At 37.5% G+C, this 20482-nt stretch overlaps 1 protein-coding gene across 1 annotated transcript; it reads right to left on the minus strand.

Annotated features, from left to right (window-relative positions):
• Positions 1 to 4478: 4478 nt before the first annotated feature.
• Positions 4479 to 6003, minus strand: LOC139685863 (cytochrome c). Its single transcript, XM_071582979.1, has 4 exons — positions 5925 to 6003; positions 5647 to 5693; positions 5231 to 5372; positions 4479 to 4958 (listed from the first exon to the last, which is right to left on the minus strand). Exons 2-4 carry the CDS (start codon positions 5683 to 5685, stop codon positions 4813 to 4815), a joined length of 327 nt encoding a protein of 108 aa, XP_071439080.1. The 5' UTR covers positions 5686 to 5693; positions 5925 to 6003; the 3' UTR covers positions 4479 to 4812.
• Positions 6004 to 20482: the final 14479 nt, after the last annotated feature.

The raw sequence follows: 20482 nt of genomic DNA on the forward strand, positions 1-20482 counted from the left end.
AGCACTTGGATGACGGGTTGCAATATGGCGTATTTAGGATGCATAGTCAACCCAACGGCAGAAATAGGTTTCTAGTCTAAATTTGCGCCCTCTTTCTGCCTAGCGAATAGACACTTCAAGATGGCGTCCTCCCTTAATTTGAGTGATTATGCCGCTATAGATTAATGACGAGTATGGACGCATGTATATTTAGCCAGAAAAAACAAATGAGTGGCGCAGGAAGAATATTGACACAGGATCTCCGATAGGGGTTCATATCCGTCATATCTTTTAAGAAATGCAGTGTAGTTAGTTACGGTACGTCATTACCTGTTAGGAGTTAGTGCACTTTCCCTTAGGTGCTTAAAGGTAAGGCACTTAATGAAAATTTAGCTTGCGCTCAACGTGGTATCTACAAAATTTTGAGTTCATTATACAATTCATCAGATAGTTTTTACTTTTCCATATTTTCTCGTAATTTACTGACTGGCGATTTATTGGGACCAGCTCTGTGATTATTTCCTTTAAACAGACTTAATTTTTTTCTATTAAGGTTATCCATTTCTTCTACATTTCCCTTTAATTTATTAGTCCAGTTAATCATTTAAGACTTGTGATCTTATTGCAAAATAATCACTCGGCTAGTTTTTCGGTTATTAATCCTTGTAATGAATTGTTTTAAGATATGCGTCGTCAGTTGTAATTACCTGTATCTAGGTCTACATTCGTGACCTTACCTTCCTTAAGCTGTGTGACCTCTTTTTTACAAACCAGTCGTAAAGTAAAGATCTGGATTTTGAAAATATTGTACAACAGAAGTATCGTGTACACATCCTGCATTGTCTGCCAACGTGCTTTTGAAGAGTAACTTCTTGGTGCAAACATCCTGGAACAATGCAACATTGTTCAAATTAAGTGCATATGCACCAAGAATAACTCATTTGTTCTTCAGAATCTGCCAATTCCTGAAATAAACTGCTTATAAAATGAACGATTACCTTAATGATTTAAGAAAGGCTAGTCAGTTTACGAGCAACAATTTCAACAATAGTTCCACCAATTGCTCCAGTAAATTAATGCTGGAATGGTCTTTCTTCCACTGTCAGAACAGTGGTAACTGCAGGCCCAAGTTGTGCAAAACAGATACTCGAGCATTTCTGGAAGTAGCCTAATGGAGGGCAGGAAGGAAAATAAACCCATTTATGATTATGGGACATCAGCATTACTTCTCAAATTTGACTTTTGTTAGGTAAAATAAATTGCAATACACTTGAAAGTTATGAATTTAGTGCTGCAGCATCACTTCTGAAGTGCATTCTTCAATAATATTTGCTTTGACTTGATACTATTTGGTGGATGACCAACTTAATTCAATACTGGTGTATTCCTAAATTAATGCAATGTTCCCTAAAGAGTTGGTGATAATGTCACTATGGAAAATCATTACATTATTAATAAGGGGAAGGGATTCAAAGAAATCTATTGTATTTAAGTTAAACTATAAGTCATAAGTAAGTGAAGCCTAATTCTATTATCTTACCAAATTCAATAATTTGTATACCAGTTTATTTACTTCTTATATATTTGACGAAATAAGTTTTATGGAGGCAAAGAATTATTTTTATGCAAGTAGGAAGTAATTGATAATGGTTTAATTAGATTAAATACATTAATCAGAAATCCAGTTTAACTTTCAGTGAGGTGAACCCTTTCTACATAGTTTTGGATGCAGGGAATAGTGTTTAATACTCCTCATGCCCAATATTTTTGTCTGCTTCTATTATTATGATCTTATTAGCAACCTAATTTTAGTCGCTACTTGATGATCAAGAATAGTTTATCATCTCTACATTCATGGTATTATTCCACCATCAAATTCTCCTTTTATACAGGGTCAATAATAGAAATGGGAAATACTAATGATGCACCCACTGTGAGGCCGATGACTTTGAAAAGCATTGAAAACTTTCAAAGCTCTCCTGTCAGATGTGGACAGATGTTTTGAGGTGTAGATGGGTAACCTAATTTTTCTATCTTCTTTGAATTTCTTGTAAAAACATATGAGAATTGCTTCCTAAAAAACTGATGAATAAAACAAGGAAACTACAAAAAAGGAGAAGGTATGCCTTAGAAAATGGGTATTAAGTCTCCCTAAATACTTTTAAAAACTCCCAAGGAAAATGTGAAAACATTATGTAAACAGATAAAAAAAGAATGCAGAAGTAATATCCTTGTCATTAGGACTAAAGCTAACAGAGAAAAACTCATTGCCAATTATAATAATACAAATCATGCAGTTAGGCAAGTTTTCAGGGGTGAAATGAACCATTCTGAAAGCTTCACTATTGCTACCATATCACTAGATGAATTAAATGAATAGTTTGTTAATTTGGTGGAAAATATTATTTCTAATGTTAAATATCAATCGAAGGAGCAAATAACATGCTTACGAGAGAGAGGACCAAGTATCATACAATATTAAACTGGAAATGGAATACAAAAGTAGAAATTATAAAAATTCTCTTAACTAAGAAAGAAAATTGCATGGATTTTCTCTCTCTTAATAAAATTGAGTCCTTTTCTATTTAAGCCAATGGCAACAGTCATTAACACCCATTTTCAACGTGCTATCTTCACTTATGAACTTAAATATTCTACCCAAGTCCCTGCTTATGAAAAAGGTAATCCATACTGTTACTGTCCCATTTCAATAATTCCATTCTTGGATATAGTTTTTGAAGCTGTTACTGAAGAACAACTTTATATCCCAGTTTGCATATCAATGGGGGAAGTCTACGACTCATGCCATAGAATTCAATGTACAGAAAACTTTACTCTATGTGATCTGACAAGAGATTTTGATTGTGTACCTCTCTTGATCCTATTAAAAAAAGCTGAAATATTACGGGGTTCAAACTGCTGTTCATAAAGCCCTATGCGTCAGACATAGTATCATCATTGGGGGGCGGGGGCGGCGTCAACCATCCTGAATGTGCAATACTGAGTACAGTGCATGACCCTGTACAATTTTTAGTCATGATTAATGACACACACCTACAAAGTGTTACATCTTAACCACTGCTACACCTTTATGCAGATGATGCAACTTTTGTTTAGAAAACTAAATATTATAATACAGCAATTAATTCTTCACACTACATCCCAGGGCAAGAAAACGCATGGTTTGAGATTAACCTGCTCTAATTGAGCACCAGCAAAACTTAATTTGCAGGCTCAGGGAGCTACAGCAGGACCAGAACCAGGCATCCAACTAGATTCTAAATTGAAACTGGACTTACATTTCTTAAGTAAATAGGAAGCAATATCAACGTGTACACCTTTCAGGGAAACCAAAATTGCTAAAACCATGCAACATGGAAACCATGCCATGGAAACAAAAATGCAGGGAAACATAAAAACGGACTCCTCATTGTGAACCACTTGCTAGTTCAATTACATTTCTTCGGAGTATATTTTATATACATTTCCTAAGTTTATGAAAGTCAAGGAGCGAGTAAATATAAAATATATTCCCTCAAAGATCAATCATCCACTCTCATACAAACTAGGGATAACGGTTAACTCAATGGGCAATGCAAATTGAACAAAAAGAACGCAGGCTGTTTGAAAATTTTGGCATTAGTTCATTTACAAATCACCGGAAAAAGCAAGAACTTTAATCACTAGATTCAAAAATGTAATTCCCCCTGACTGTTATCCAACCCACTCAACACCATTAATGAGCATTTTTATTGCAACTTCAATGAGATTTTTTAACTTATGTGTACTGATTTTGTGAATTCCACCTGATATAACTGTTTTTGTCTTGAAATTTGTTATTTGCAATTTAAATATGAATACATATACATTTATTACAACCTTCTCCCTATCACTCAGGAAAAGAGGTTCCGAAGGACTCCTGATTGAATACCCATTTAAATTATAATTAAATTTGCTGCTGTCTTGTGCGCACATAAGCGCCTATATGTCAGCTTGCTAACCGTGGAAACCGTTTCAGACCGCCACTGTTGTCCGAATCTATCGCTATCCCTGGCGCGCAATTTGGACAGCCGCAGCCGAAGATTATTATTATTTGATTCACTCATCACACACTAACGGCAACTTTCCGGCAAAGAATGCGCAAAGGACTTACAGCCTCGATGACTGTTGCCCCTGGAAGATAATAAACTACGAGAAATAAAAACTAAGGAGGAGACGGGATTAATCGTAGTTGAGGAATAGGACTCCGTCCGTTCTATTGGCAATGCAGTTGGTTCCGATGACCAGCCAACTGAATTCAAGAGAAAAAATTCGTTGAGGTTTTAAAGCAAGAATTACTGAGCAAATGTGATTAAACCATGGGCTACACTATGAACTCTAACAATGTCCAAGAAAAAAACCCTTGCAATCACACATCCGGATCCTCTCAACATGTCATTCGTCAACAAAGCCAAAAGCGGGTAATGTTAAAAATTCACGTATACAAAAACGGCAGGCAATTAAAATTTAAGATTTATTTATTTAACATGGTCATGGGTAAAAACACATGATTTCAGAATGGTAACCATATTGACATGATTTAATTGATAATTTCCAAAAGAGACCAAACAAATTAAATAGAATTTGATTATAACGAATGATCATGATCAACAAGAAGTCACTGTACAAATTTACAAGTTTCATCAATTAATTGTATGCTAAACATAAAAATAAATTACACTGATGGACCGCAAGTCAATATCTTCACGATCCGTAGCGAGTGTCTAAAGAGAACTAACTCCACTACAAGAGTGCTGACTTCATCCAACAAATTTTTGTCTAAGTTCATTGCTATTATTTTGTAGCTTGTTCAAGATAGGCTATCAAATCACCTCTTTCTTGTGGTTTTTTAATTCCCGCGAAAATCATCTTTGTTCCGGGAATATATTTCTTTGGATTTTCTAGGTACTCAAAGAGAGTATCCTTATTCCACGTGATTCCTGGAAAAATTAACCATAAGGATCAATACTGCACATTAAGTAGACACTAAACCTATAAAAACTAGGCAGGAAATGACGCTCTTCTCTTTCCATTTTTAATAATACTCCAATTAATGAAATGCAAAAGTAATCTATTCTAATGAACCAAAGCAAATGCAAAAACGTGTCGAAGGAGTTCTTTAAAATTAAGCAATATTGTTTACCAAACTTAAAGCCTATGTATAGGCTAAAATTTACTTAATATAATCGAGAGAAACTGCCGATGAGCGTACCCTTGCTTTTGTTGGCGTCGGTGTACACGAAGCCCGGCGCTTGGCCCGTTTTCCGGCCGAACAGCCCGTTCAAATTTGGCCCAGTTTTGTGCTTTCCGCCTTTCTCAACGGTGTGACACTGAGCGCACCGTTGCACAAAAACCTAAAAATTTTAAATTGAGATACATTAATACCATTCAAAACCAATTTGGTATCGAGAGAGTGATACCTTGACCAAGGGAATTTTCAAATGTATCACTCTAGGGAAGCCCAATATTCACTAGCGAATCCATATTCACTCGTCAGCAGGTGATAAGTGGGCATAATTTCCCAAATCTTAGATTTAAAAAATTCTCCCCTTGCGCATTGTTATATGACACAGCGTTGAAGAAATCACTGTAAATGCAAAACCGCTGTAAATAATTGTAATTGCTTACCTTCTTTCCTTTTTCGGGATCTCCAGCAGGTACACCCATTATAAATGCTACAAAAAATCATTGAAATTAGTGATATGAATAAATGTTCAATCTGAGGAAGAATTCACTATGCCCACGGCTGCGCGCATTTAAAGCATAATCACATTATTATATATGAATATTTAAATATTTTATAATTCGATTTAGTATGAAACAATTATTCTCTTCAAATTAACGTCATTTCAAAAATATTAGTAGTTCAATTAAATAGATTAACGGCAAATGAAGAGCACACGCACCGTTCACCACGACCACACGCTTCGTACGCTGAATAAGAGAGAATTGAGGGAGAGTTTTACGACCTTTACGAAGTCGCGAATGTCGATCGGTCGTATCGTTCTCACTAAAGTTACTCAATTGGAATTTTCAAGTATATTTATAATAATTATATTGATTATATGATATATAAAGTTGATTTATAAACTATCAGAAGATATTTTATCAGCGAATAATCCATTATATAGCAGAATAAAATTGAAAATAAATAGCAATGTGGCAACATTGTCGGGTGATTTCAAATGTTTACCAAATGTACCCATTGGAGAAGTGCTAGAGTTTCTTGAAGTTTACCGCGAGCTAGCGTACATACTTAAGGTCAGTTGTGTTTCCCTTTGAATTTTTACATGACATACTGGAAATATATTAAATCTATCTGGGCTAGGGTGACTAAATAACTTTGCTATATGTCGTGGATTCCGTATGTTGCCTTTTAAGTCAGTTTACTTTCTTTGATGCATATCATACTCCTTCAACCAATATCATTGTAATTTGACGGGCAAGCTATTATTGTTTTTATTAAGTGTCGTTGCTTCATCTGATCAACAATTTTCGTTTTTCTGCCTGCATTACGATAATTATTTCACAAAATTTGCTCACCAATGTTCAGCTCAGGCTTGCAATTATCTCATTGTCACTCTTACTCGTATTTTACCTAATGCAATTTTAAGCATATTTGAAGCATTTAACAATCTTCAAGACTTCATATTCGTTAGGCCCACCGACCAATTTTTTTCGCTCTACAGACATTTAGTGTGTCCCTGCATTGATACATTGTACGTAACTTTTCATTTTTTGACTTGGCAAGTTCTATCATAAATATGTTTTTTTTAGTATTAGTTTATCGCGTGGGACATTTTGTTTAATTGGTAATAGCATCTCAACGCTGTGCTTTGTAGTTAAGTTCAGTGTTGGGTATTTTAGAAAACCTCTGTATAAGTAGTCAGTTTAAGATATAGGCATTTCCTCGAAACATGTCTGTCTGTCTGTTTACATGTCGTTCAGTGTTTCCTTGTTAACTTATTCATGCTAATTGACACCACTTATGGCACAAGTTGGCTAACATACATCAGGCTTATTTGATCCCTTTCAAATTGTGATGAGCCACATTGTTGAGCAATTATCTATTGGCTGTCAGTCACTTATTTTAAATCAAAGTGGCTCTACTGAAAAATACTGTCCAAGTTCTAGATATTAGTGAGTGAACATTCAAATTTGTCCAGGAATGAAGAATATCAAAGAAAAGTATCCTCAGATCATTAATTTATTGTTTATTTCTTGTGTTTTAAATCTAATCAGGTTTAGTGCAGTGCAAGTTCCTTCACTTATATCCTTATTGTGGCTCAAAGAGAAGTTATTCCCTAGGGTTGTTGTTGGTACTCTATTCATATAACGCCTACACGAACTGAAATTTTTGGTATCAGTTCAGGGAAAAGATTTTTTCTAATGATTAAGTTATGTGAAAGACTGCAATATTAGCCAAATGAGGTTGGATGTCAATATTTACAGTTATGTATGCAATGCATTTATATTTTTAGGATTTTTTTGCCAGTAACAGAGGTACTCCTCCCTGAAAATCTCGCTTTTCATTTTCCTACCTCATTCCTTGTCCTTCTCCCAAGGGGTTCCGAGCTGATAGTGTGCCTAGGGTCCCTTACATAAATATCCGGCTCTTTGTATGTCAGTCCTCAAATATTTTCATCAGTTACTCGTTCGTAAATATATCAGTTATTTAAGAAGGTGTTTTCATTATTTTATGCTTGTTTCATTGTCATCATATTATGCCACATGCCTCTATTGTGGCATACCTCTATTGTGGCATGCCTATATTGTGGCTGACATTGAATGGCATCAATTTATATATTTTGTGTCAAAATTGTAACTTGCACTTTTCAAATATAGTGTTTGCACTTTTTCCATTTTTTTGTGTTGTTTTGGTGACATTGTATGATTTGCATGAAAGTCTCCTATAGTTTTTATTTGGAGGATCTTGCCTTAAAGATTGGCAGTGTGAGGTGATATCTAGTAGAACTATTTTTTATTTAAAAGAAATAATTATACCCTCAGAAATCAACCCAAAGGTTGGTTTGAGAGTTTAGGGTAGATGTGACCTAATACCAAACCCAGTCGCTAGTGAAATTCATCCATTAGGGTAGTGGTGACACTTCCTTTCCATGTTCCACCTGTGGTTTGCTGGAAAGTCTGGCATAAAAAAAAACTGCTTTAGTAAAGCTGAGGTTGCCTGGATGCAATTTTCAGAATCAAACCCTTATGGTCTGAAAGTTCAGCACTATACCCACAGGATTACCATGCCAAACTGCAGTGCATTTTTACGTATGATATTTACACCATATGCCACAAACTGCTCGTGGGGCAGTTAGTGGCATATGGTGTTTTATGGTTAGGGACATCTACTGGCATATAATGAAAATTTTCATAAGTTCAGGGTATAAATGAAGCAGAACATAATGCTGGGTATCCTTTTGAAATGGAGGGTAAATGAACAATGACTGGGTGGTCAATGGCAAGTAATAGAATGGGTGGAGTTATTCATAAATTGTCTTCATGGGTAAACGAAAATTGACTGTAGAAAATTATATAGGTTTTAAAAAAATTCTCTTGCCTTATTCAACATTCACTTAGTATAAATAAATGTGTAATGTGATAAGAAATCTAGCCCATCTAATAGTCAGGCATTCATATTTGATATGCTCGCAAGGTTGGATCCTTAATTTCTTTTAAGGTTACTGCATTCTCTTTCGGTATACTATGTAAACTAGTTTTGTAGGACCACCAATAATTTAAATCTTAATGGTAGACTGGCTGTTATTAATCTCACAGGCCTTGAAATGGAACATTTTAGTAATATAACATGGAATCAGAGTGAGGAGGTTTGTAACAGAAGCTACTCACTCAATGCCGGGATCCTTTTATTTTGTTTGTAAGAATATCTCATTACTTCGGTTGATTCATCCATCAATGCGAATTGGTACATGGACTTGTGGCAGGAGGTGCTAGGACACCAAGTTTATTCATGCAACTGGATGCCGTTGCACATAACACCGAATACATGTTTTCCTGGAGTTGTGGATAGTAATAACATTGTGTTTGGACCAAGTTCCACCTCGTTCAATGTACAATTTTGATTAAACAATGAAATAAATTCAATTAGTATTTAAAAAAATATTTTTTAACTATTAACGTTTCGAATAATTTGAGGGTTACATAAATCAATTGTTGGTTTCTCCAATTTTCTGGTGCTGTGTTTTTTCAGCTAGTAGTTTTGGATTGCTGTTCAAGCATGTAAAATACATGCAACCATGATCGGCTAAATTGAAAATGATGTTACCCTTCAGTTCTTGTTACTTGGAATTGGATTAATTTGTATGGCATGATAGAAGGTGAAAGAGAAGCCCATGGTTAAATATTGGGGGAGTGAGGGGTTTTGAGATTGTTGTGGGGTTGTGAAAAGTGAAATTTGGGAAGAGCAATAACTACAGCTATGGTAAGAAACAGGATCTTTGAGAATAATAGGAAGGAAGATCATATCTGTCTTCTGTCTCATTACAGCACCTGGCTATACACTCCGGAAGATAAAAACAATGGATTTAATAAATAGTGCTGAGAACTTACTTGGGTCTAACTTCCGATAAATTTCATTATATGAATCAGAAACCATTATACACCCTAAATTACATTGAAAGTGCATGAATGAGTATATATAATATTTATCAATTTCCTGTTTTTGGAATGTTTTCCAAAATTATAATTCCATAAGCCTTTTTATTTATTTCAGCTTTCCTCCACTGTAGTAGTGGTAGGGACGAAAACTGATAGGTGGGTTTTTTGGTAGGGGTTGGATACCCAGAGAATCGAGGGAGGATGGAGGGAAACCCGGCGTCGGCGTTAGTTAACCTACCCTTAAAGAGAAGCTCCAAGGGGCCCAAAATTTAATTAAAATTAATAAAAAATTAATTGGAATCAATTTAATTTGACATCCCATATAACAGTAGGTGTACTGCGCTTGAAGTACTCTTCACATGGTACCCCAAGTAGGGATTGGAATACCATTTGAAAATCCTGCCAACTCTGGAAGTCGAACCCCGATCTTTGGAGTGGAAAGTTGACCACCCCAACTTTGAGAACCTCCGGTCTCTTCTACTCTCCCATGTTTGAGGAAAGTGTAGTATATATAGAAATTATTGTATACATTTTATTTGTTATTTTATTCCATTAGTAGGTGCAAAAAGTAGCTAAGCGACTGATATTTCTAATTTTTAAAATATGCTTTTTGTATTATTCCAGTTCACGAAAAAAATTATAATGAATGAAAGAAGAATACGTTTTATCTGGTACAACTAGTTTCAACGCATAGGCGTCATCTTCAGGTATCTGAGGATGACGCCTGCGACGGGTTGCATAAAAAAGGGTTGGTAGATGGCGGGTTGTTCACCCCTGATCTGAACTGAATGTGGAAGAAGAATTTCCTTCTTCCAAAATGAACAAAGACTTTACTTGCTACCGGGTTAAATTATACCTGCCATATTTGGAGGCTGCTCTGTTACGGGATATAATCGGTGATTTTGAAGTGGAAGTTCATTTTGGCGGTGAAGCATTTCGCCTCTGGCCGCTGGAAATGACAACTGGGTAGGTAGGAAAATGATGGAGGGACCCCGCCTAATTTCAGACGAACGGGTGAGAAGGGAAAGTGAATGAGGGCTGCTGATTTATCGTCCTGAAAGAATTTACCGCTGCCATTTTTAATATTCAAATTTGAATAATTTATCCTTTCAAGTTAGTGTAAAATTACTTACTCGCTGCTGTACCTGCTACATTAATTTTATGGGTTTAATTGCCCTTGATGTTTGCTTGGCGATAGTAAGTATCCAACCCTTCATTGATCTGAATTACAATTCGGCAGCAGTATAATCGCATCAATAAATCGAGCTATCCTGCGTTTTGAACCTCAAGTTATTTCAAAATGTAATACTTGCTTTCGAATCTTCGGTTTTGTGTAATATTTTTTGGATTTTCGTTCACTGATAATCTATTTCAGCTTTAAAACCTACCGTAAGAGTCAGAAGTATTTGTAACTAATTTTTCAATCCTGCAAATGTGTCGCTTACAGTCCGAAAGATATGCTGATAGTACGAAAGCAAAGTACGAAGCAAAATGGAAAATTTACAATGGACGTCGAATCCTGAATCAGGGAACAACTTCTGGATTCACATGTAAATATTAGGTAAAAAAAGATTTTTTGGCCTACGTTCTATTTACGAAAAAGTGTCAATCAAAAGACGCCTCCAGCTGAGGCTTCGTTCATTTTCCGCTGCTTTCTTTTTCAGCGACCGCTGAGCCCCGGATAGGTGTGCAACAACTGCATCTTTCCGAGAATTTCGTGCGGTTTCCAGGCGCGAACGGATTCTCGTTTTTAAGTGATTCCTTTATTTCTGGAGCCCGATTCCCTCCACCAAATTAATAGCATCCCCTGGCGTAAACGGTGAAATGTCCATGCTCACCTTTCATTTCGATCTCCATTTTAAGTAAATTGATATTTACCAGATCTGCTCAAGTTCTCATCCTGCGCAGTACTGTGGTATTTATTAGAATAAAATACAAATAATTTACACTTCAGCTTTAATCTCCTACGTCCTGTGCACCTTCTATGCCTTCTTCGTACTTGCTACAGACACACCTAGCCGAGGTCCGAGCTCATCACAGCAATCCTATTATTAACTATTGCACTAGGCGGGCGAGGCCAACGGGATTCTCAGCTCCACAAGGAGCTCGGAATTAATCTTATCGATCTATTATCCAAGAAATAAAATTAATAATAATGAATAATTGAGATAAATATTTAATATTTATCTCAAACACCCAAATCAACGTATGTTGCTGCCCAACTTCTCTCCTCCTCTACCTTCATATCTACCCCTCTGGATTCCTAGTGGCACGTTGTCTTTATTTCTCCTTTCTTATGTGTACCTATCTCAACCATTAAGTCTCATGGTGCGTCCAATCCCTATTCTGGTTCTTCTCTTCCTTTTCGTGCTTCATGCTGCCTTTCACTCCTCTGCTCGATAGACTATTTCATTTTTTCGAAGCGAGGGTTTGCCAAGGGGCGGAAGTAGTATTGGAAGCAGTTGGGTTGTCAAGGTGACCCCTGGGGCAGATGTTATGTCGCATCGAAACCACACTCCGATGTTCAGGAATCAGGGGCGGCATTTTGTTAGAAATGCAGTTTTACGCCAATCTCAATGTATTATCTTGGATTATGATGATCACAACTTGATCATGGCTTCATTCGTGGAGAATTGTCTAGGGTTCTTCTCACTGGCCATTTAGAAACCCTGTATGTGTTATTATAATAGATTTTACTAATATGAACTACTAGTTACTAAGTTAATTTTGAATCTTCAATATTGTAATAGCGTTAACACGGAAATCACAAATTCGAGCCACAATAATATATTTTGATAAAATATCTATCAGCGAATTCTTTTAATGTAAGTAATATCGCGAAAGATCGATTCAGATGAACGGGAAACATCTTCCTAGGGGATGGGATGGTAGTATTTCAGTCCGTGACTTCTGCTTATATCACAATTTACATCGCGAGAAAGGAAGGGAAACTATGGAAGCGATCATGTAATTTAAGTTGACTTGGAGGGCAGCTTTGACAGACCAGAAAAAAAGAATATATTCCGGTATTTACCGGAATGTGGTCCGGTGGTCCCGTATTTAAATACCGGACCACTCGTATGGTAAATACCGGACTGAAGAGGTATTTGGTTGAATGATACGGTACCAGAACACTGCTTATAATTTTTCCTTTCATTTTGATATCCTGTCGCCCAGTAGGCCTTTATTACGAGTCACTTGTGGCATTGTATCACCCAATTAATTTTTATTTTACTATTGTCCTTTTGGTACTGCACCAAGTATTGTCACCAGACGGATGCCTGAATGCGCTTTCTTGGTGTTGCCTGTTGCTCACCTGACCTATGGGATCGGCTAAGACTCGTTCAGTTAGGAAGTTTTTAGTGTCTCTGTGATATGCATCGTTTACGAGGTAAATATAATAGATAAATCCGAGACTTGTTACTTCTTAGCGCTGACATAAGATTAGGGCGTTGTGGTGAGCTTGCCATTACGTGGATCGTCCTGGGAGTAAGGCCACCAATAGAAAAAAATGGAGACAAGTCTCTAGAAGGAACTCACATTGCTAAGTGGTGAACTTTTCCGAAACGAATTCTCTACCATAATATTTCAGCCGTTTGTCTCCATGCCTATTGTTATAATTAGGCACCTTAAACTATAGTTTGTATTTTTAAGATATTGCATTCTTTTTTTATGTATTGAAAAAATTTCTAACAACCTACGTTTGTTCTCAACATGTATTCAAACTCATAAACATCAAACGTATTGTATTCGATGTTTTTTATTTTTTATATTTATCATCATCACCGTTATATAATGCGAAGATGGGCGGACTTCAGCCCTCCACACCTTCTTTTCTATTGCCGACTCACTTTTTCCCTATTAGGATTACTGCCCAACATTCCTCCTCATCTACTTGCATATCTGCCCCTCTGGATTCCTCGTGGTACTTTGCCTTCAATTCTCCCCTCTTATAAGTACCTATCACACACGTTGTCTCGTGGTGCCTCCATTCCCTCGTCTGGTTCCTCTCTTCGTTAATGTGCTTCATGCTGCCTTTCGCGCCTCTACTCTTTGGTGAATTACTTTATTTCTCACGTTATGTGTTCATTTAGATTTTAGTATCCGCCCTCTGGTCCAGGCTTCGAAGGCTTCTGTTATTATATCCACTTTGCCCCTGGTTCCTGTCTTTGGTCGATAGAATACCTCACATCATCCGAATGATTTCGCATATTATTTCCTTGTTTCTAAGCATATCCTCTGTGAGCGTAGAGGTTGCCTTTCTTCGTGGTTAGCGCCTTCTAATCGTGAGCTCTTCTCCGCTTGATGCCCGTCCAGGTCTTCTATTTTTGACATTGTATACGATTGACATTATATTCTATTATCTGGGGGGCATATACCACAGGTTAAATTATTATCAACATTTCATGATAAATCACCTCTTTTTATCACTGGGGCAGTATTTTCTTTAGCATGAAGTAGGTACAAGTTCAGTCCCAAGAATGCTATGACTTATTTTATCCTGAATAGACGGACGGACGGGCGGCGATTTCTCTTGCTGGATTCGAGGGAGGGGAGTCTCAGGAAATCCTGGAGGCCGGTGGCAGTTGGCTCCCAGCCTTTGCGAAATGCGGATCGTTCGTTTGCGAAGCGTCTATAACTTGACCTCGTAACGCTCCATCATGAACCGGTTATTGGACCAGCGCTACACCATCAAACTTTACGTGAAACTGGGCAAAACCCGAAGAGAGACTCATGCCATGCTCAATGCAGCTTATGGTGATAACGCCATGCTACTGTGATCGGGTGTTTTTGAGTGGCAAAAGTTGTTTCGGGAGAGTAGAGAAGATGTTGAAGACGCCGAACGTTCAGAACGCCCTTCGACCTCAAAAGGGATGAGAATCTGGCAAGATTTTCGTCACGCTGTCCAACAAATCTTGGCTTTTTTAGGCAGGGATCTCAGATTAAGTGTTCGCATGGTTTCTGATAAACTTGTCATTCCTAAAGTGATGTGCGTCGATTTGTGCCCGAAAACATCTTCCCCCGCCTCAAAGCCGTGCTGAAAGGACGTCACCACGCCTCAGTGAAAGCGTTACAACAAGCCGTGACGAGGGAGCTTAGCAGCATTCCGGGCGCTGCCTTCCAGAAGGCCTACGAGGTGTGAAAAACTCCCTGGAAGTGGCGTGGACGCAAAGGGAGCTACTTTTAAGACTTTTGAGTGAATGTATCGATTCTGGCAATAAATAGATTAAATCGACCCAGTCCTACTACTTTTGGGACAGACCTTGTATGATATAATTTTATTATTGGAGATCTTAAAACAGATTTTCGACCTGTATGGCAGATTGGCAGTTGGTTTTCTACCGTCATTCCTTTGCCTGTCCTGAAAGACTTATGACGATCACTTTTCTCGTCTACATGTTGGAAAGGTTTTGTTTCCCTTGGCATGCAGGAGGGCTGCGGTCGTCATATCGTAACTTTCCCTGAGGGGTCTTAAGTCCGACTGTGAGTGCGGGAAAAAGGTATAGAGAGGAGCCAGCTGACTCCTACGGCGACTTTATATATGGCCCATTTAGTTAGCTCTTCCTTGCACAGATCTGGTATTACGGCTATCAGTGTTATTCCATTTCGTCGTTAGAAGGCTTGTGGGTGAATACTACTGGAACTTTGGTTAGGTGGTTGGTTGGCGCGGATAATAAGAAACCAAAGGAGTGAGATGCCATTGTATTGTCTTTTAATATATCATTAATGATTACTGAGCATACTATTTCAGTGTAGCCAACCATACATATTTGTATCCTTGAAAACTAGAAAAAAAAGATAGGGGAAAACCTTTAAAAATCCTGGAAAAACCTGTAAATATGGAGAATTAATGTTATTTTAACGGATAATAGATAATGGACAAGGGAAGGAAAAATGACGTATTTTAATTTTATATGACTGACAAATGTTGCGATTTTTTTAAATTAGTGGCTTTTAATGAGTTATGTTTTCTGCAAGAAGGTAAAGAATTGTCTCTCTCAGCTGCGTACGTTTTAGGAGCCTTTTAGCACTTGACGAGTGCTGCCCTACGAAACAACTACCCAGCTGTCGGTGCGCTACAACTGAACAGTGAATTTTAGGTTCACCTTTCTGTGAGTGAGAATGCCACGGTGGATAAATATCAAACGGTAGATAAATATGAAGAATGGATGGGTTTTCTTCACTGGCACTATATGCCTACTAATATACTCCTGTGCTATCACTTGTTTACGGATTTGTATTTCCTGAATGCTAGCAACAAAAAGGCTGAAAGGTTTCGTGACACAATTAACATTCATCTACTTGTAGATGCCTAAAAGTATAAAACTCTTGTGTGGGAAACCAAAACTGCAAGCGTAATAATCTCTTTCGCATGGGGTATATTTTTTATTCAGGTGAGCCGTTACATTTTTGAAACGTTTTATTGATTCATTATCTACCCATCAATGTCTATACCTCATTGGAAAATACTGAAATATTTACGCAAGTAAATTTAGCGGTGGAAATTGGAATACAACGGGGATATCAGTTAGTGAAAATGCTAGCATAAATCATTGAAAAACGACTTATTTATATTGAAAACGTGTAATCAGGTACCATATAATTAGTGGCCACCCTGTGTTGGTTCCTTCAGTGGACAAAGGATATGAAATAATACAAGTAAACCATTTTGGCCTTGAACCGCCGAAGGAAATTGCTTTTTTTTAAGTTCTTAGCTCTTTTAAATAGCCTCTAAAAATAAGCGACTCGCCGCTTGGTGTCACGTGTTGAATGCAAAAATTACCAAATTTCCTTTTATCATTGCATTGAATCATTGATAACGATCTCATAGAAATCTAAAAATTACTTCCTCCATGGCGCGTTCGGATATTCATACATTTATACGAAATGTCTACAGCGCATGCATTTCAGACGTAAGGGTCCCGAGTATTACGTATAAATTCCATAATTCCTGCCATTTCACCAAATATAAATCCCTGTGAGAATAATCCTTTGGTAATGGATTAAAAAATGAGATAAGTTTTATCTCTTTCCGAGGCGGTAAATAAATAAAATATTTGAAAGGTCAATGAGTGTAGCAGTACAAAAGTGGCAATATTGTTTAGTTTAGCGACTCCAAAATTATTCTTGGTGAAAAGATTGTCCCCGAAAAACGTCGCAATTCCATTTACAGTAAATGTAAGCCTAGAAAGTTTTCTTCTGTCACTGCTATTTTTCAAAACTACATTATTATCGTATAATTAGTATTAATTATTCAAATAATAGTAAAGAATAAATAATTCTACTGTGGGTACCTGATGGATGAGATATTGAGTTTTCAAGGTTGCTGCGATCACGAGCACGCACAGAGCAAGGCACACGAGAGCTAGATTGGCATAATCTCGAGTTAGCATGTTCTCCATCTCCAGTGTCTCGACTTCCAAGTATCCATCGTTTTGAAAAGAGCACTTGTCAACTACTAAGTTCATGCACTTAATTTTGAAGGTGGGAGTTGGAGGGGAAATAAAATTTACGAAGATTCGAGGAAAAAGTACTGGATCGTGGAAGGGAGGAAATGGGGGTGGGTAGAGGGAGTAGGGGCAGGTAACATGTCCATAGTTTAGGTCATCCTATGATAAAGGAGTAAAAAATGGATTGGGTTTTTGGGTTGTCACTGTTGATCAATTCTTTTGTCTGTTGATCGAAATTCATTTAAAAAATGGGATGCAACTCTGATATTTCCCTGGTAAAATTAATCGAAACGTATTTACTGTCAATCTTTTTCGATAAGTTGTGAATACTGCATTTGTTTGTGTCGAAAATGGCAGATATATGGCAGATGGCTTATTTGAGCCATGTTTTTGGGGAAAACATGACAATGGATCTGTTGCAGTGCGGTGTGTTTATAGCGCATGTCTTCGGACTGAACATAGGTTATAAACATAATATATATGTATAATTAATTATATATAACCATAAACACAGTAATCAACCCGAAGGTTTGGTAGGTGTTGGTAGAGTTCACCCAGTACTAAGCCCGACGGCATGTGAAATTCACACATCAGGGTAGAGGGGCCAGTTCCTTTCCCTCTATATATATATATATATATATATATATATATATATATATATATACTACCTTGATCAAAAAGTTCCCGGAATAACCACCGTGTGGCGCTCCCATCGTTCCGATTTGAGTTCTGTTTTTTTTGTTAAATTGGTACATCTGTTGTTGATATTCCCTTTAAATCTTAGTGTCATAACTTGACATTTGCAAAAGTTACGTAGCCAAGAGTACATCTATCTCTGTGTGTGTTGGCGATTTTTTACAATTGCAGAAATGGATTTAAATTTGCAACAACGAACTTGTATTAAATTTTGCGTAAAAAACGGATTTAGTTGCGCACGGACGTTGGAAATGTTGGAAAAGTGTTTCGGCAACGATTCTCTAAAAAAAACGGTCGTTTACCAGTGGCACGAGCGGTTCAGAAGTGGTCGTGAGTCAATCGAAGATGATGAACGCAGTGGCAGACCATCGACATCGAAAGTCGGTGAAAAAATTGATAAAGTAAAAGAAATGTTGGTCAATAACCGCAAATTAACCATCAGAGAAATAGCGGAGGACTTGAACATTGCCTATGGATCCGCCCAAGACATTGTGGTTAATGATTTGGGTTTCCGTCGTGTAGCAGCAAAGTTGGTGCCAAAAGACCTCAATTTCATGCAAAAAAGAGACCGTGTTGACGTCGCAAAAGACATGATTTGCGAGGCTGAATCCGATCCCACATTCATCAAAAGGATCATTACTGGAGACGAGACGTGGGTTTATGAGTACGACACGCAATCCAGACATCAGGCAAGTGAATGGCGTTCACCAAATGAGCCGAGACCAAAAAAACCACGTCGTTTTCAGTCAAAAAAGAAGGCAATGCTGACGGTTTTCATGGATTACAACGGTGTAGTGCATCATGAATTTTTGCCAGAAGGCCAGACAGTAAACAAAGAGTATTATTTGGGCGTTATGAGACGTTTGCGTGAAGCAATTCGCCGGAAGAGACCAGAAATGTGGGCAGAAAACTCGTGGATTTTGCACCATGATAACGCACCGTCGCACAGTGCTATCATTATTCGTAATTTTTTGACGAAAAATGCAACAAATACCATCCAACAGCCACCGAATTCACCTGATTTGGCTCCCTGTGACTTCTTTCTGTTCAATCGAGTTAAAAAACCATTACGGGGAACGCGTTTTAGCAGCCGAGAGGAAGTAATGGAAAAATCGCAGGAAGCACTGATGGACATACCGAAAACCGAATATAAAAATTTTTTCGAGGATTGGATCAAGCGCTGGCATAAGTGTGTTGCAGTCGATGGGGATTACTTTGAAGGGGACAATATAGATTTAGATGAATAAACTTGTATTTTTAATTTTCTGAATAAATTCCGGGAAATTTTTGATCAAGGTAGTATATATATATATATAGTATAATTATTGAAGGTAGTGGCAGTCCAGGGGTAGAGGGTTGGACTACAGACCGGAGGGGGCCCGGGTTTGATTCCCAGGCAAGGCACTCTGGGCATCTGCAGCTCCTCCCAAGCTATGTGATTTTTCGGGTACCAGATCTTCCTGGGAAACCATAATCGGTTCAGGGAAATGACCAGGCCCCCCTACCCTGATGTGTGAATTTCACACGCCGTCGTGCTTAGTACTGAGTGAACTCTATCATCACCTACCAAACCGACCTTCTGGTTGATAACTGTGTTTATGGTTTATATAATTATTATGAGCGTAATGTTGGCATCATTAGATTATGTCGAAGTTATGTGCTATGTGCTTTTTCCGTAGCCAATTCGTTTTGTTTTTGAGGGCAGCCTATTTACCTGCTTGTAGCTACATTAGGAAAGAGGACTTCGTCGTGAAAGGTAATCAGAGTTTTATTGGATTAATGGGATTGAGTACGTGTTTTGAGTTATCGATGACATTTCTGTTTCTGGCTTCGTGTGCTTCCTAGGAGGATAGTAATTTGTGTACCAAAGTGAGCCATTGGATATTCCGCGACTTTTTAGGTGAGGCAGTTGATCTCTGAAATAATGGGTCCCATTTTGTCACCAGGGGTGCTTATTTTGAGGTTGGTTTTTGTATGTTTAGTTTCAACGATTTTAAATTCTTTGTAGCCATTTGAAGCCTCGTATCAATACTTTGTACCAGCTTCTTGTGCATTGAAAGTCACAACGTATAGAGGGTTATGAAAATGCTTTTTGAAATGTTCGTTTATGGAAAAGGCAGGTGACCACAAAGTCTTTGGATACAAATTCTGATTTATTTGGGCTCCGTTGGTTTTGGTCCCGAGAAAAAGCTATATTTAACTTTCTCTTAGTTGAATTTCATGTCCGCAATAACCTTAAAGAAACTAGGTTTCATCACTAGGACCAATTTCTTAAATTATATATTTCAGGCTAATTGAAGCGCAACTATTTTTTAATTATAATGAAAATGTCCGATCAGGTACTATTGACCGTAAATACCAGAAAAATACTCCTGGTTAATGTTGATGTCCAATTTTAAGTCATCCTTTCTTTAACCATATAAATTAATATAATTAGAAATATTAATATCCTACACCTACGCCCATACTTGTTCGGTATGGTAAACATTTTCGCTATGTCAGTTAACCTTTTCACAAATAACAAATTTAGCATCAATGCAGACAGAACACAGTAGCTATTGAATTTTTTGTACTTCCTGAACGTTGCGTTTATCTAAACCAATGGTGCGCTCGAATTACCAATGGCGTAATTTTTCCAATGTCTCGTGGATCCAACATTTTTCCTGATCCGGACAGGTTTCGTAATTTCATAC

Source organism: Hetaerina americana, unplaced genomic scaffold, assembly GCF_022747635.1.
Source record: "Hetaerina americana unplaced genomic scaffold, ioHetAmer1.1.p SCAF_12, whole genome shotgun sequence".
In the NCBI taxonomy this organism is placed as follows: Eukaryota; Metazoa; Arthropoda; class Insecta; order Odonata; family Calopterygidae; genus Hetaerina; species Hetaerina americana.